The sequence below is a fragment of the Podarcis raffonei genome, chromosome 1 (assembly GCF_027172205.1).
Source record: "Podarcis raffonei isolate rPodRaf1 chromosome 1, rPodRaf1.pri, whole genome shotgun sequence".
Taxonomy (NCBI): Eukaryota; Metazoa; Chordata; class Lepidosauria; order Squamata; family Lacertidae; genus Podarcis; species Podarcis raffonei.
In genome coordinates, this window is record NC_070602.1 from 50,451,360 (window position 1) to 50,470,399 (window position 19,040).

A 19,040-nucleotide genomic window follows, 5' to 3' on the forward strand; every position below is an offset into this window, starting at 1 on the left:
AACACAAGACCATTCATGGCAGATAACTCACTTTACTTGCTTTGAATAAACAACTTGCTGATCTACTGAAGATCATCCAGCAACCTACCAGAAAATCTTTATCTACCGTCTGCCTGCCCCAGCTTTAGGTTGGTTACTACTATATTTGCACTTGACAGTTCATATGGCTTGCAGTAACATTTTTAGACCAGGCATACCTGACTTTCGTGCCTTGTATTGAAGGGTTTTATGGCATACTCTCTTGTTCCTGTTTAACCTGGGTATCTGTTAACTGGAATGGTCTACTGTGTTTCTGTTGTCTGTCTTTTGTCTTAACTGTACACCTTGCAAGATGTGCAATCTCTGTTCTGTGCAACATGTGTAATTTGTTCATGGAGATATTGGAGAATTCTAGATATAAGAGTATTGGTCTCTCCCACTTTGTGATGGTTGTTCTCTATTTTAACTTAATCACCATCAGCAAAGAATAATTGTAAAGAGGCCAATGGAGCTACTGGACACTAGCCTGAACACCAGATTCTTACTCATTGCATTCCCTCTGCAGATTTACTTGTGGCTTATGCATTACTTGTGCTCACATGTTGCTTACCCACATTCCAACTCCAATGCAATAAACAAACTGGGTGTGATTGCAGAGGGCAAATACTACAGGGTGAGTCTTTTAAAAGAGGCCCTGTGGATACAGAGTACACGTGTTCCACTGGGCCTCTTTAAAAAGACTCATCCTGTAAAAGTTTGATTGAAAGTGGACAGGTAAGGGAGGATTCACAATTTGAAAGTCTATCAAGAATGTAGAGTGACACCTTCCCTAAGCCAATGGCCTCTGAATGTTTTGGATTGCAACTCCCATCACCCCCCAACCAGCATGGCTGTGGCTAATGGAAGTTGTGGCTGATGGAAGCCACCAGGCTGGGGAAGGTTGATGCAGAACATTTCACATAATTTTTTTAAAAAGCAAATAAGCATCAGTCTTCATCACAAAGAATTAGGGAAATGGTCCTTTGTCCACCCCCAATTGTGTTATAACAACTTTTGATAGAAGAAAGATAGGCTTGTATTATTCGCAATTGTTCCTTTTTGACTCATGGTTCTGTTTGAGATTTCTCTTTGCGCAATCTTTTCTGCACCCACTGTAGCTTCCTATTTTGGGAACACTAACGCTACTGCTATTTCACTACTTTTGCCCTTTTACTCTGATTCCTTTTGTTGTTGAAGTTTGGTGGGAGAAATACATGCTTCTTCCTCCCTCACTTTCATAATGACTAATAGAGGACTTTATGCTTCCGTGCCTGCTTCTCTCTGAGCTGTGCTATAAACCGATAAGGGAGGGGCAATATCTGAACCATTCCTGGCCTAGATGTGGTTTCATTGTTATTGTATCTAAGGTAGAAGCAGGAATCTTGTTCCTGCCATTCTGGTAGTTGCTCACAGTCTGAATTGAAATGCATGGGCTTTTTTTAAACAAGGTGTTTGTGAAGGTTCCATGTTGCCAAACAGCCTAAAACATATTAAATTTTTGATTTGTGAAAATTGATTTCTCCCTTTTAGCCAGTGAGAACAGGCATTTTAAAAATCAGTTTTATGCAACAGAGAGAAGAAACAACCATGTCCACGAAACAACTTCCCTGTTAAAAATATAGTATGTGCCCACAGCAAATACTGTAATGGAGTGAATATATATGTGTACACTGCAAAAACAATATGCAGTGAACTGGAGCAATGGCCAAATGAAACAAGAATAAGATATTTTGAGGCTTGTGTTTTAGGAACGTACTCTGAATGATCGAACACCATCTCCTCAGGTTGCAGCTGAGCACCCAAAAAGAGAGGCAAGAAAGTTGCTGTAGGTCATCTAGGAATTCTTGAAACATAAAGTGAATGAAAAAAATCCAGTGCATTACCCTATGTGTAATAGACAGCCCTCTTGAGAGAATTAGCAATTAAGAGGGGAGGTACTAGGTGAGATTGCAGGACTGATGAGTGTTCTTATATTCTCAGTCCAATGGGCTCTTTTATGTATCACAATACAGGAAACTCTCCGTTTGTGTGGGGGTTGTGTTCCTGGTCATTGTATATATAAGCCCGTTCTGCTTCCGCCCTGTTCTGGGGCTGGGCTGAAAATGATGTGTGTATTGGAGACTGCGTGTGAGGAGCATGCAAAATATATACCACAAACAATAGAAGCATAATAATGCTGACACTGCACCAGGGACTATCCTGATGGGAAGTAGATTGCAAACTAACAACTGACTCTTCTAACTGAATATTGAGTACTTACTTGGTACATTGATTAAACTGTTGGATACAGGAGCTATATTTTCTCTCCTCCAAAAAGGAATTCAAGGTCAGACTTTAGTAACATCTAGTCTAACTACAGCCACCTTGTCACCTTTTTAACCCTTCTATGTGTGCTCTGCCTTGGGTCAAAGCACTAAAATACATTTCTTGGCATATTCTGTTTCTTCTAAAAAGACGCCATTTGGTAGCCCACCAGTTCACTATGGTACAGTAATACCTCCTCGAACGTCCGCCTTGTCTAGCGTCCATTCCGGCGAATGTCCGCAGCAAACCCAGAAGTACCGGAATGGGTAACTTCCAGGTTTGCTGCTCACGCATGTGCAGAAGTGCTAAACTGCGCTTTGCGCATGTGCAGACGCGGCGCTTTGCCCTGCGTCCTTTTTGGCTAGCGGCCGGGACTCCGGAACGGATCAGGGCTGCAAAACAAGGTACAACTGTACTAATTTGATATTTTGAAGAGAGGTAGCGTGGATAAGGGTGGTGGTGGATTAAAATGGGCAGGATTTAATTTAGCTGTACACTTGTTTTATTTTTTGTACCTGGCTATAAAACTTGTGCAGAGCAGCTTTTGTCTTACTGGAGCATGTTGATGTAATTATTTGCTCATTATAGAATTTTGCAATGGGGAGAGCTACAGCTTTGGGATCCAATTACCTGGGGACCTTACTCCCAGCAGGGTTCTGCCTAATGCAAAGGTGGGTGGAGATATCTGTGGCTTCACTTGATGAGTTTAAGTGGAAAAGTGATGACTTTGGCTTTCTCCAATTTAGCCATTCTGGTCTGTTGGGTAACTAATGTGCATTCTAATTATTTTTCCATATGCTTGTTTAACTGATTGCTCCAGATAGCTTTGAGTCTGCAGTGATATAACTCACCCCATCCTTTCTGCATTGAACCACAGAAGGGGAATTAACACAGGACATATGCTAGTTCTCTACTATCTTAAAGAAAAATTCCAAAAGGGATCAATTTTACTAATGGTTCCTAAATCTCTCACAGCCAAGAAACATTTGTTTTATTTTTTTCTGAATTAAAATGAGAAGTGCACTTCACTATTGCATTTGAAATGTTTTACGCTTAAGATTATGTAAAAGTAAGAATTGCCTCTTGTATACCTGTATGTGCTGCTGTTCTTTGTATGCCTGATTGGAGGAACACTAACTCATGCTGAAATACAAATAGACAGAATCTTCTGAGTGCTGCTAATTCTGGCCATTGGGAAGAGGTCCCAAAAGAACTCTCCAAACTGTGTGAATGGGTGGTAAAATGGCAAATGTAATTCAGTGTAAATGAGTGTTAAGTGATGCATGTAGGTGCAAAAAATTATTAATTTCACATATATGCTTATGGAGTCTGAAGTGGCAACGATTGACTAAGAGCAAGACCTTGGGGTTGTAGTGGATAGCTCAGTGAAGATGTCACCCCATCATAATGTCAATGCCATAATGCCATTATACACATTTATGGTGTGACTGCAACTGATCTCTTCATCTCGGAAAGGATATTGTAGACTTGAAAAAGGTTCAGAAAAGAGCAACTCAGGTGATGAAGGGGATAAAGAAACTCTTCCATTAGGAACGGTTACAGCTTTGGGGGCTTTTTACATTAGAGAGAAGGCAAGTAGGAGGAGACATGACAGAAGTATATAAAATTATGCATGATATGTGTTCTCACAACACTAAAGTCCGTGGATCTCCAATGACACCAAATGTAGGAAGCGTCAGGGTAGACAATAGAAAGTACTTTTTCACTCTCATTGGAGACTGTGATAGCCTCCATCTAGGATGGCTTTAAAAGAGGATTAGACAAATTAGATTACCAGTGATTACTAGCTACAATTACTATACTCAGCCTCCATGATGAGAGGCCATATGCATCTGAATACCAGTTGCTGGAAACTGCAGGAGGGAAGAGTACTGTTGTGCTCAGGACCTGATTGTCATCTTGTTGTCAGGACCATTGGCATCTTGTTGGCCACTGTAAGAACAGGATGCTGGATTAGATGGGCCATTGGCCTAATCCAGCAGAGCTACTATTGTTGTTTATTTTGTTTCAATGCTACATTTAATCACAATACTTAAATGTGTGTAGTGCTTTCAAGTGTTCAAAGTGCTTCACATGAATTATCTCGTTGTAATCCATACAGGAGCCTTCCAAGGTAAATCAGGATTATCTCCCATACTGCAGATGGTGGTGTGGTGTGCGCACTGAGGCTTAAGGCAATCTCATGATTTCATTGCAGAGGCAAAATGTGAGCTAGCTATATCCTGATTTTGCACCTCAGTCTTGTTGCTGTTATACTACACTATCTTTTCTATATGTTTTTATACAGTGGTACCTCGGGTTACAGACGCTTCCGATTACAGACTCTGAATTAACCCAGAAATAATACCTCAGGTTAAGAACTTTGCTTCAGGATGAGAACAGAAATCGTGCTCCAGCAGCGCGGCTGCAGCAGGAGGCCCCATTAGCTAAAGTGATACCTCAGGTTAAGAACAGTTTCAGGTTAAGAACGGACTCCCAGAACGAATTAAGTTCTTAACCCGAGGTACCACTGTATAACAGTGTTTCTGTGCACCTGATAAACCTTGGAACTGTGGTATCAGTCAGAGTCCTTTTGCTCTTTGTGTGTTCAAGTAATGTCTAGGTGTGAGAGCAGAGCAAGACTGAAGCTTTCTATATAAGCCTTCAGTGTTTAGGCATTTAATCAGTAATGTATTTTTAAAAACCTTTTAATTGGGCAATTAAAGTACTTAAAAAACCCTGCAGATAGGTGCAATCTTAGAAGATGCATGCCTCCATTTACATAGAAGGGAGTATCATTTTTCAGAGAGTGTCACCCATATTGTGATAGACACATCTAAAAACAAGGTGAGCTTTTATTATGTGTACATGGTGTCATTTTTACTATATATGGATACTTTGCTTGGAGAGTGAGCTAGTTTATTAGTCTATAGGATTAAGAAATTGCAAAATAAGCATACATTGCCCAACACAATATCTTATATTTAAGATGGCATTGGTTTAGTTTCCTCCCTACTTTCTGGGCATGAAGAGAAGCTCTAAGATGCTACCTCCAAATATCTTGTTCTGCCAGGAAGGCCCGATGTTGAATGCGTTTAAATCTTTAAAGGTAACCATTGGCTTTCTTGCTCCATAGCATCTTAGGCAGGTATGGAAAGACTGCTTCTTGCAGTGTTGTGAAATGGGATCTGCTTTTAAAATGACTCTCCCATGAAGAACTAAGATACTGGGAACAGTGTTTATGTTGACTCCCTTTTTCTAGTTTTACCAAGGAATGGTTGACTTGGGCTCCCTGGCAGTTTGACAATTGTGTCACTTTAATATTTCACTCTGTTTGCTGTTTTTAATTCTAATCCATTCCATTGCAATTCAGATCACAGTGTTCTTGGGCAAAGAGAAGCTCTCAGAAAAATTTCTTTTGAAAACTTATTAGCAGTCTAATTGGGACTTTCAGATCCTTTCGTCTGTTTTCAGCAGCAGTGTATGCTTCCAGCCCTCGAAATAACATTGAGCAGGTGCAGTGGTCTTGCAAAGCCCTTTCCACAGGTACTAATATCTGGAAGCAGACAATTTGTTGACATCGCAACAGAGAGCACTATTGAACAGACAGCAATTTATGCCTCTTGATAGTAAAAGATTTTTAAAAAGACAAAGGCTAATTTAGTAAGCCAGATCTACAGCACCTCTCACAGTGCGTAGAGTTAATCTTCATCACTGAGGCATTGATTGACAATCTGGAGGATGCTAATGTGCGATTCTTCTGCTGAGCGGGGAACAGAATGGAAATTGCAGTTTCTCGGCTAATTGTGCTTTAGCTGTCATTTGTGACAATTTTCATGTTGTCTAGACAGCTTGCAGAGCAATTGGTTCTTGAGCCTATTGCTAGCCAGATGTAGATCTGGGCAGTCTGGCTGAGGAAAAACTTGGAATTCAAAGGGGGCACTCCTGGTGTGACATCAAACGTAAAGGTAGAGGGACCCCTGACAGTTAAGTCCGGTTGCGAACGACTCTGGGGTTGCGGTGCTCAATTCTATTTACAGGCCGAGGGAGCCGGCATTTGTTCGCTCAACAGACAGTTTTTCTGGATCAGGTGGCCAGCATGACTAAGCTGCTTCTGGTGCAATGGAACACCGACACAACGGAAATGCCGTTTACCTTCCTGCCGGAGCGGTACCTATGAATCTACTTGCACTTTTTTGGGTGCTTTCGAGCTGCTAGGTTGGCAGGAGCAGGGACCGAGCAATGGGAGCTCACCCCGTCATGAGGATTCGAACCGCCAACCTTCTGATTGGCAAGTCCTAGGCTCTGTTGTTTAACCCACAGCGCCACCCGCATCCCGTTTACCACTTTAAATTGCGTTAAATTTAAAATGGTAAGCATTAAATAATTTTATTCTGATTTTAACTGATTGTCCTTGAAGGAGTTAGGAAACATGCAGGGCATTGATGCCCTGTCCCCTGACACTAGAAAACTTATTTAGGTGTTCCTCTGGCTTCTGAGGTTTCAGTAGGCATAGCCTGTATACTTTCTGGCATATCTTTATAGCATAACAGCTAGACACTCACTGGTTTGTTTTTGGGAATTCTCAGCAGAATTCTGCACCCAGTTCTACCAGTTGCGTGTCCCCCAATCCCGTGCTCTGTGATTGAATACATCCCTGGCTATGTATCTCTTCTCCCTTCTGTGTTCATAAATCAACATTTTACACTAGGCGGTATACCAGCTTTCATTTCTTATTGCAGAGGCATCAACTGGAAAGGAGTGAAGGGCCAAGCTCATCACTTGGAAGATATCCAGGGATCACACATAGCATAATTTTTCACTCTGCCACAAAGAAAATACTGGTTTTGATGGGGGAGGTAATTAGGTCCAGTAGCTCACTTATAAATATGCTCCACATAACCCAGTCTGAATGCATCAAAATCCTTACACTGGTGCTGCTCCCATTTGCCTTTTCTCTACTTCAGGCCTGACATTCCTATGTGCCACCACTTGCTATACAAAATCTACTTTCATGCCAAACAGCCCATCTCTGATGTGTCATCCCTGTCTTCAGTTTATTTGTCAGCTCGCGAAAAACATCGCTACTACCCTTTGCACACCCTTCCCACTTGATTGCTACTGCTGGCAGGTTGCAAATTCAACACTCCTATACACCTGCATTATACAAATGGAATAGACAAGGGGCTGGTGTTGAGCAATGTAGTAGTAGCTATTGGTAGATCAGCTTCTTTGTCCTGTGCTCTCTAGCCTTGAGGGTGTTTTGTTAACTTGTGTGGAATGAAGTAGAGGGGTTGTCTGCATTGGGGCACTGAAAAGGCTTGTGCCCCCTCCCACCCTTTGTTTGATAGTCCTTGTGTCATGGGTAGTGTTGGGTTGAGAATTCAAGCTTTTATAGCAGGGTGGGGAATCTGTGGTCCTCCAGATGTTTATGCATTCCAACACCTATCGTTCCCAGCCAGCATGGCCAAGGATCAGGAATGCTGGGAGTTGTAGTCCAGCAACATTTGGAGGGCCACAGGTGCCTTCTTCCTGCTTTAGAGTACATTAAAACTGGTATTGCTGCTTGCAGACTCCTGGAGCTGGACATATTCCAAAAGGTAATGTCTTTGTCTTGCCCGGCAACCCATGGGCCTTCTTAAAGCAAGCCTTGATTCTTTGAATGCTTTTGATGACTATGTTAGTGTTACAGGTCACAGAGTCTTTCAGTGTAGAAGCATCTGCATTATTGAAGCCATTTATCAGGCTTTTAGGAGGTGCTCTTTAGTTTAGCTTGACCCACAACATTAGCTTTAGCCCTGAACAAATTTATTTTAACTAATAAAATGTTGGTGCTAGTTTTGGGCACAATAATAACAGTCCCTTGCAGCACTGTATAGAGATTATCGGAATTCTGCAACTTCGTTTTCTCCTTGTTGGACCCTGGCATTCATGTGTCTGTTGTTCATAGCATGTCTTGGTGTCTCTTGATATTTTGTCAGGGCCCTTAACAGAAGTAAGGGCACAGAAGTTCTCTTCAAGCTAATTAAAGGAAACATTGGAAATGCAGGAAAAGCTTTACTGCTTGATTCTACTGATTGTATAAATGGGCCCTCAGAGGCCAAGGGATAAGTAGGGGTTTTATTTTAGTATGTTTGCATACATTTTTTATGATGATGTTTTATAAATGTTGCCCACTCTGAACCTCCAGGGATAAGCTGGGATATAAATCTAAATAAATGCTAGGCTGTATCTTGAAGACTGTTGTGAAAATGAATCTTCAGCAGAATGTTTCTGTTGGAAACTCCTGGATCATTCAGTGTGCATTGTGGGGTGCTAGTTTAAAAAGTTATGCAGAGGCCTTAGGCTTGAGCTTTGTGAAGCACTCCAGAGATCGTTTTGTGTTAGATGGGGAAAAGGATTCAACATGACTGGTTGATAACAACCTGTGCTTTTGAATATTATTCAAAATGGGATTAGGTATCCAACATTGATGCAACAGCATCCTTGAATTGCAGATATTTTTAACTTCCCCAATTTCTGGATTATTCTTTGGTATCCCTACTTCTGATCCTTCACTGTATCTGATAGTACATGGTAGCTAGCCAGTTTTGGTCAGATATTTGAGATGACTAGCTCTCCTTTCATTTTAAAGAGATGTCTATATTGTGCTAAAAGCACAATAAAGGTACATTGGGACAGAAATAATTTGAGTTAAGGTGTCACAAAAGGGGGAATTAAGTTGCTGCCTTATGCTGAAATGGGAGATTGGGTGGTTGTTGTGAGGTGAGAATGATGGGGGGAGGGTGGGTGCTTGTCATTCAACAGTGCAAGCAAATGCATGTCTTCTCAGAAGTAAGCCCTACTGAATTCAATGGGGCTTACCAATGAAAGTAGAAGTAAGTTTAGTTGAAATAAGTGGTGCTTACTCATTCATAGAATTACAGTTGGTCCTCTGAGTGGCGAAGAAGATACAAGTTGACACTAGTAAATTACTCTTAAATTGGTAGAAAACAGATTAAATTGTTAATCATATGCAAGTTTAATTAATATTTTACTAAATCTACTACTTTTGTTAATTTTAAATTTGCTCCTAAAACTCAATATATTCTCCAGAAATCTTTGTTTATTTGAAGCATGCTATCATTGAGTTAATTTTCATATAATTATATGCATCAAATTTAGATTTTTTTGTTGTTGTTCAACATTTCCCCAGGTTATTTGTATTCAGAATGACTCATCACTGTATTTTGGATTGTCCTGGACCTGAATACCACCACTTGGTATCCAAGCCCCAAACCAAAGTCCTGTTTGGATGCATTTTGCCTTGCCTGCTGTTGAAGCGACGATTTCATCAGTGTGTGGTGATTTAGACCTGTAACTTAGTAGCAGTTGCTAGGATATTACCATGTTCACCTCTACAAAGCTCCATCTTATTTCAGATCGTGATACAGTGGTACCTCTGGTTACAAACGCTTCAGGTTACGAGCTCCGCTAACTCGGAAGTAGCTGCTCCTGCTTGTGAACTTTGCCCCAGGATGCAAACAAAAATCGCACGCCAGAGGCGCACGTGCAGCAGGAGGCCCCATTAGCAAAAGCATGCCTCAGGATAAGAACGGTTTCAGCTTAAGAACGGACCTCTGGAACGAATTAAGTTTGTAATCAGAGATACCACTGTATATTGGTATGTTGTGCTGTGATGTTTAGCTGGCGATATATTGTGACATGAAAAACCAGATATCGCCCAGCCTTACTATGCACTTGTGTGCAGTAGAAAACCACATTTTGATATTTCTGTTAAGTTGAAGCATAAAATACAAACTTTTTGAACAGTAACTATTATTTTGGTGTGAAAACAAAACTGTTTTGTGGGAGTCTAGTGCACATTAATTTGTAAGCAAAGACACAGAATGAGGAAAGGTAAAACTTGTTGTGAGCACATAGAAAGAAGTTTCAATTCAGCATTGTGGTTTTTGTAGCTCATAGAATATCATAAAGCTGATGTACTTAAATAGATAGATAGATAGATAGATAGATAGATTCTTTATTGTCATTACACACGTGCAACATTGCACAAGTGCAACGAAATTGGATGCCATCCCTTAAAAACAACAAAAGCAAAACAACAACAACAACCAACAAACCACATTCCAGCCACACCCACACCCATCAATCTCCCAGGTCACACTATCGAGTTACAGCATTCAAAAGGGCCACAGCTCTCGGGTAAAAACTGTTTTTCAGTCTATTTGTCCTTGACTTGATGTTTCTATATCTCCTGCCAGAAGGCAGTAGTGCAAACAGACTGTATCCCGGGTGAGATGAATCCTGCAGGATGTTGTTTGCTTTCCTAAGACAACGGGAACCGTACAATTCTTCCAAAGATGGGAGAGGTTGACCAATAATCCTTTGTGCTGTGGTTATGACCACTGACTGCCATTATGCTTTGGGTTGAAGCAGGTCTTGCTAAATGCAGTGTGACAAATTCACAGGGGTTTGAACATTAAATTTGGGAAACTCAGCAGTTGGCAAGCACCTCTTCTTGAAACTTTCTAATTAATGTATTCCATTCTGTGGCATGGCCTATGAACAAGTATCAGCACATAAGATTTGTTTGTGGAATCTGCTTTTGCTTCCGTCAGTAGTAGTAGATGCTACAGGTCTTTAGCTTTAAGCTTGACAATTAAGCTTGACAAATGCTTGATTTCCTTATTTCACAAACTATTGAAAGAAGTTTGTGAAAAAGCAAATCACAATTCCTATCAACTCGTAACCTATTGATGTCGCAGTCTTTTGCATATGTGATTTCCCTCTAGCAAAGTGCTGACTTGTGATCTCTCCTCAGTCAATTAACAGGACAATGTGGGTTGTTCTTTAAAAATAAATATATTGTCCCCTAAGGAAAAACACATTCAGAGCTCACAAGAAATTTAAGTATGTGTTATGCAATAGATTTAGTTTGATTTTGTATAAATTCACCTGAGAGGAACTGAATTTTCAAAATAATATTTAGTGTTTCCTGGCAAAAATGGAATAGGGTTATAAATTGAAAGAAATTATCACTACTACCTATCTATAGCTATTTATTTATTTAGAATATTTCTCAATAGCTCTTCATCTGAAGATTCAAGGATAGTGTACAGAAGTGTGTTAATCATTTATATAGCACATGTAGACATTATTTAAAAACAAAATAAAGAGTGGGTTCAAAACAAAACTAAGGAACAGAAAAAGCAGTTCAGACTAAAATCCTATCTAAATTGTCTGAGTAAAAATGATGGCTTTATCATGCCACTGAAAATATTGTAATGCTAGCATCAGATGTGTCTCCTTGGTATGGCATTCCAAACTTTTTGCCACTTTCACAGAAAAGGCCTCCACATGGTGGAGGCAACTGAAGTATTTTCAGTTGCGCCTAGCGTCATTGCAGTATAAATAATTTTGTCAGAGGTAATAGTCGTTTCTTTTCTCTGGAATGTGGAGTGTTTGTCCTTTGCCTCTGAAGGGAAACCATTAAACTTGAAACCTTTTAGGCACAAAAATAGAAAATTGGGGCACTTTTGTAAATGAGTCATATTTTTTTCCTTCAGCACCTTGTGAAGTTTGTCCCTTTTTTATTTTCTTTCATGTCCTATCCAATCTCAGTCTGAGCCTTAACCTGAAGCATTGTCTGCAAGTGTGATTGATGGAATTAAAACTGCTAAGGTTCTTCAGATGCCAGATTTCTAGCTTTTGTAGTAAATTCAAGAACTGATGAAATAATCCAGTGAACCTTCTCCTTGGCTCTTTGGACCTAAAGTCTGGTTGGATGCTGGGGCTGTTCTGAGAGCCTAGCTGGGTTTGCTTGCCTTGGCAAGAAATCCCTTTCCCACTTCCAATTCTGTACATTTTACACATGTACAGTGGTGTTCATAGAATCATAGAATCATAGAGTTGGAAGAGACCACAAGGGCCATCGAGTCCAACCCCCTGCCAAGCAGGAAACACCATCAGAGCACTCCTGACATATGGTTGTCAAGCCTCTGTTCATGTTCTTCGAAACCTGGACATCATCTAATGCTTCCTGTTTGTGGTATTGATTGTTAGAAGTCATGTTGATTGGGACTGGCCATTCCTTTGGGGTAGAGATTCTAGACCATAGCCTCTTACAGTTCAAACAGAAACAGACTACCAAAGAAGGAGCCTTTAAGGATTGATGCATGGCCCAGAACAGGTGTGGAGAAGCTTTGGTCCTCCAGATGTTGTTGAATTACATCTCCCATCATCCCTAACCATACTTGCATGGAGGGCCAAGGGTCCCTGATCCATTATCTAGAAGGATAACTGAGATGTGAAATACAGTTCCAGACTAATTATATTTGCAGTGGGCTATTACTCAGTTAGCATTAAAACTTTGCTTTATGCACCATGTCAGGGGCTGTGTATGCACATAGTGCCTAGCTGAACCATGGTTTAGTGTGAACATGTGGGCTACCATGGAAGAGATCACATCTGCTTTGCTCCTCTTGGGTCCTTTTTAGTTTAGCGTAGCATGGCAACTAAGTCAAGGTTTGTTCTTGGCTACCCCTTGTGATTATGGAAGAGAAAGTTTTACCACAAGATGATGTTTGTACAACACCTTGACTTTACTTCCTTGCTTAGTTAAAAGGACCAGGGAATTTTGTTTACTTCCTTGTGTGATCCTGGCCTGAAAGAGGCCAGGGTCATCTCTTTCAAATTACCAAAATTATCTATCCTTAATATGCACAGCTTGCAGACTTATCATATAGAATAAGAAATGGGTAGGCAACCTAAGGCCCATGGGCCACAAGTGGCCCACGGGGGTCATTTAACCGGCCCATGAGTCACCCCTGAACTGAGCCTCCCGCTTGGCGAGTCCCCGTGCGCTGCGCTAAACTGGCGCGGGGACTCGCTTCCACGGTGCTGAAAATTGCGTCTGCGCAGACGGCAGAAATCATGAGCACGGGCATGCGATCCGGCCCACAGAGGGATCTCTGCTGGAGTGAACTGGCCCAGGCAAGGTAAACCTTGCTGACCCCTGGAATAAGAGAACAAGATTGAAGAAGATTGGAAAATGTTTATTGAATATATGGGAAATAATTGTGTACAGCTGAAAATGCTGGCAGCATTAAGATAAATTCAGCAGTGTAAATAAGTTTTGATGGATGCAGTAATGGAATACTAAATGGTATAGTTTTTGTAAAATATGCAGAGGTTTATGATATGTAAAATGATCTATGGAAAGAGAGGAAGGGAAGTCATTGATATCTTAAGGATGTAAAATAAGTATTTTAAATGGTAAAACAGAAAATTTAATGAAAATTATATATACAGAATTATCTATCCTTATCCATGATAGCTGTGTGTACAACTCACATGTACAGGTAATTGAAATAATTGTATGTACATAGAATGTAATTCTATGTGAAAGCTTTGTTCTCTGAAAGAACACGGTTGCTTGTTTCTGTTAACAGCCAGCATTTTTAATATTGCGATATGATATTAATCCAGATCCATGCTACACTATGGTCAGTTATTATGAAATCAAGAGTTCCATATTTTTAATGGCTTATCTATCTTATCTGTCTGTCTGTCTATCTAGCTGCCTTTCCTTTCTATCAAAGGACACAGCAAGGAATGTATAATAAAATAAAACATAATAAACAAAGTACCATAAAGCAAATCTAAAGATGACTTTCCCAAGAAAGTTTCAAAGAATATCATTTGGGAGGAGATGTTTACATACATACATCATTTTATTTGTATGCTGCCTTTCCATAGTTCAAACCATGCACAAGGCGGCTTACAACATGAAAAAACACATGATTACAAACATAAAAAAAGTAGTCATAAACAATAAACATAAAAATACACAATGAAATCGAACAATTTCCACATAAATCATAATAAGATCTAAAACAAAGATACAAACAATTAATATAAATAACAGCAACAACCTTCCCCTAAACAATACCCCAGCCCAAGAGTTTAATGTTTAATGTTTAATCTTAAACCTAATAAATTTAACCATATTCCAAGTCTGACAAACCTGCTAAAGGAATGTAGCACTAAGTTAAAGTCATTAAGTGGTATACTTGTTTTCCTGATGAAATTGTTTACATCAGCATAATGTTCTGCAAAAGAATGCATAAGGAGATTGCTGGTAATTTGGTTGCACAATAGATCCATCAGTCTCTAGAAGCACAACTGTGGTATTGGATCTCTCTGTTGTGCAACAATAAAGGTCAACTGTCTGCTAGCACAACAGCACTTGTATTAGTGTACAGTGGTACCTCAGGTTACAAACACTTTAGGTTACATACGCTTCAGGTTTCAGACTCCGCTAACTCAAAAATAGTACCTCGGGTTAAGAACTTTGCTTCAGGATGAGAACAGAAATCATGCTCTGGCGGCGCGGCAGCAGCGGGAGGTCCCATTAGCTAAAGTGGTGCTTGAGGCTAAGAACCGTTTCAGGTTAAGAATGGACCTTCGGAACGAATTAAGTACAGTGGTACTTAATTCATACCTGAAGCGTATGTAACCTGAAGCGTATGTAACCCGAGGTACCACTGTATGTAAACAGAGGTACCACTGTACAGATAATGTTGGATGCAGCCCATAGACTTTACTTGATGTAGAACAATCCCTTTAACAGCAGCCTTGCATAATTTGTTTGTATGTCCATTATGGTATTTGGTAATTTTGGCTGCCTGGACAAAAAACAAAGTAATGTTTTTTGTTATTGTTAGTGGAATACTAAACAGTTTTAAGTAATGTAAGTGGCTTACACAAAATTAACATGAATCATTGGGTGGGATGGCAGTGGCAGCAGCTACGTACACCCAACAATTCCATGTGCATTTCTTTTGCTGCCTGTTCCTGAGATGTGTATTCAGTGGAGGAACCATGTCAAATGTTTTTCCAACTGTGTGTGCACAGGAGAGAAAGTGTTAGATTGCAAGTGTAACTATATGTATTCTATTATTGTTTTTAATGGAACTTTAACACCTGAAACAGCCCTGTGAGGGAATGGTATCTGGAAATTGAATATTACCTGATTTATTTCCATGCTCCCAGCCTATGTGCATTGTGTGGTAATCTATGTTTGTTGACATTGTGCTGAAATAACCCATAGAGGATGGTACTTCATTGAATGTTAGATCATAAAGGTCCTTTTTTTTACTTGTAAGGCTTTTAATATCGTGAACAGTGAAAGAAACTGGGCCATGACTTCACTAGAAGGTGAAATTAATTGAGTTCTACCATTGTTACATTGGCTATGAAGATGTGGTGGGTGGGTAAAAAAATACTAAAGAATATATGGACTTTGACATTTTAATTTGAGAGAACTCAAGAAGGTGGACACATGGGATGCTAGTAGTTTCAACTTTCCAGTTAAAGCTTTTTGTTTTCTTCCTTAGGAGGCTATTGGAGTCTTCACTCATTTCATTATCCCGTTATGATGGGGCAGGATCTCGGGAACATCCAATCTATCCTGATCCAGCTAGGTAAGGACAGAATTGAACCCAGAGATAACTTTGTGGGCTCCTGTGAACCACAAAATAAGAGGAGTATGTGATGTTCTTTTCATTGTATTCCGTCTCTGACTATTCCTTTTACACTACCACTCATTTAAAGAAAAAGGCATACCTAGAGAGAAGAAGAGAATGCAAAGGAAAATTACTCTGTTTGTTGTCTCTCCCTTCAAGACACACTTGTTCCATAAAGCCTTTAGCTTAAGCCATTTCCCCTTTTCCTGAAATGAGTCTGAAATGGAAACTAAGTATATATACTACTAGCATTTGTTCACATTGGTTTGTTGTTATCCTTGCCTGTCAGTTTCTTTGCTTTTCACTTCCATGTTGCAAAAAGAAGAAGAAAAAGTTTCATACTCTTTTCCGGGCCTAAAGCTGCTTCTTGTTCATAGTTACAGATGACGTACCAACTATGTTGTTGCTATAAAACATAATAGGGATTTGTGTTTAAGGAACCATCTCCTGCAGTGGTCTGGACTGTGCAGAGCCTGTTTTGAATAGTGTTAGTGAAAGAGTAGAGGCATCTATAGAGCTAAATAGAGACTATGAACTCCTTATATAATGTGCAAGATAATGCTGTGATCAGAAGCACATAAGTCTTCTTAGATATGCTGCATTATTAATAGGATGGGAATGAATGATGTAGTAACAAGGAATAATGTTGATGATGACTTATTTGGATCCGAGTAAGACATGGGAATTCAGAGTGCAGAAAGAGGGGTTTGTAGAAAGCATCTTTTGAAAAAATTAAGAAATAATAAGGTAATGAGAGGAAGTATTGATGTAGGAAATTCTTTGGGTGCTATAATTAAGGTGCCACTGATGACAGAGCTTTTTGAAAAACACAGCTCTACAAAGAATAAAGTGAACAGTGTAGCTTGAAAAAACTGAATATTACTGGTAAAAAAATTCACAAAAACTCCTTACTAGGCATAGACAAGTAAGGGAAAGGAGGATAGATGGTTAAGTAAAGAAAAACGCAATGTAACATGAGTAATGAAACAAGCTTTGTGTGAATGAATTGGTAGCAGGGCAAATCCTACAGAAAAAGTAGGCTGATCCATATATGGCCGAGATAAAATCAATTGTGTCTAAAGTGATTGATTTAAATCTCTGTTCAAAGAGGAGAAGTCAAGGTTGGCTTTTTTTGAGATAATGGGAACTTTGTAAGTATTGTTGGAATCAAATGAGAGTGTTGAAAAATTGACCATATGAAAGGTGATATAATTAGAGTGATAAAGGAATTGGCAAAAAAGAATTGCTGACAGTTATTCCTGAAATGTCACAAACCACTGGGATTTGAAATAAAAATACTTAAGAATCTGTTCTTCCTAACCTACAAAAAAATTCTTAAAATTTGTTGCCGCCTGCTTACAATTAAACAGAAGGCTTACAGGATAATTGGCCTGTTTGAGTTCTCCATCCTGATAGCACTTTAGGTCCGTCATTGCACATATATAAAGAATGATTACCAAAAAAGACAAACAAGTAATGTGTTTTGCAAAGGACAGCTAAATTCTGGAATACAAGTGTATTTCTTAAGAGATGCCAATATTACTATGTCTTGGATACACTAATGTTATTGGATGGTAGGTTCAGTGGTCAGTTCATGGCTATTCTTCTTTGACTCAAACCAATGGAATCGAGTTACAAGAATCTGAATTATTTATTTTCTAAATGTGAGGAAATGTCTATTACACAAGAACACAAAAATTGCCCTGGAGTTCAGATCAAAGGTCCATCTAGTCCTCAGCCCTCTTTTCCATAGAGGCCAACCAAGTGCCTTTAGGATGTTCTGCTTGTGAGCAATAGCTCTCCCCAGCAACTGATATTTAGAGGCAGGATGAAATCATCATGACCAGTAGTTATTGACTCCTTGGATATAGCTGATGGGAACTATTCTGTCTGAGCAAAGAGCTAGGGCCAAACTAGGCACGATGGTGGTAGATCATTTGTTTAAACATAGATCTTACCTGAACTTGTAGAAAACAGGTTAAGAGATTCATTTTGTAACATCAAAAGAGAAATCAACATTCTCCATGCATTATATATTTATGGGGATGAGGAATAGGAAGGGAAAGAAAGAGCAGAAAATTGGGGAGGCCGGGGAGAGAAATCCAGGTAGTTGGCTGAATTTTTGTTTATATTTTAGTAGGGTGAGGAGAGACTGAAAGTAAATTTTATGGGGTCTGAGACACTTTTTTAATTGTCCCAGCTGGCTGTCAACAGGGCAGCCGAGAATGAAAGTTGGAAATATGAACTGTAGATGTCACCTTGGTTGGTGAACTCACTTAGATGGCAATGCACTATTTCTGAGTCTCTACTCCTCAACAACAAAAGTAATAAGGGTGTAACACTGATCTACCTTAGATATTGGTTGTATGAATTATGGATACATCAAAGTTCAGGAAGTGGGAGAAATCTTTTAACTGCAGATACAGATTTGGACAATAAAGTTGCAGTGCTAAACATTTAATGGGAAAGCAAGTTCAGTTGTATCTGGTGAGACTTGCTTCTGAACTAACAATGGTCTCTCATATTTTCAGGTTGTCTCCTGCTGCTTATTATGCCCAGAGAATGATCCAGTATCTTTCACGCAGAGATAGTATTCGTCAGCGCTCCATGCGATACCAGCAGAATCGGCTCCGTTCATCTTCATCTTCTGCTTCCACTTCTGAGAATACAGGTCCATCTGTAGAAGGAAATGATCTGGAATTTGAAGACTTTGAGTAAGTGTCCATTCTTCTTTTTTCACCATGCTTGACTTTTCCTCTCTTCTTCTGTTCATAAGCACCTTGAGGGTTTTTTAAATAAGATAGTAGGTTTCATTCATACTTCTCAAAGACCATGGGTGAAAATCAACTAGTGCTGCAACTTGCCAGATGGAATGATCCCCACTCTCCTCCTGCTGCATGCTGTTCTGGGGGTTCTCCCAACCTCCTGCTATAGCCAGTTTGAGGCGAGAGGAGGAGAAGCCTTGTGGAGTAAGTGGAATCCCTCACCTTGCGCTGATGCAGCTTGTTAGATGAATCCTTCCTCAATAACTGAACACATTAACCAGTCTATTTTTAATAAATGGAAGGCAACTGCAGCAACTTTTCAAGTTGTTGTGCATTTGGATGGGTAAGTAGACACATTAGCTGGCTAAACTTGAATCCTATTCAGCTTTCCAAGGTTAGTACTGGTGCAGTGGAAGAGAATGGT

General features: G+C 39.8%; 1 protein-coding gene across 4 annotated transcripts in view; it reads left to right on the forward strand.

Moving 5' to 3' along the window:
• The window catches only part of AMBRA1 (autophagy and beclin 1 regulator 1), a 143,860-nt gene that overhangs the window by 34,656 nt on the left and 90,164 nt on the right, over positions 1–19,040 (forward strand). For all 4 annotated transcript variants that reach the window (XM_053386900.1, XM_053386909.1, XM_053386892.1 and 1 more), the window contains 2 exons: positions 15,723–15,809; positions 18,383–18,565. In XM_053386900.1, coding sequence (XP_053242875.1) covers positions 15,723–15,809; positions 18,383–18,565 — 270 coding nt within the window. The remainder of the gene's footprint in view (positions 1–15,722; positions 15,810–18,382; positions 18,566–19,040) is intronic.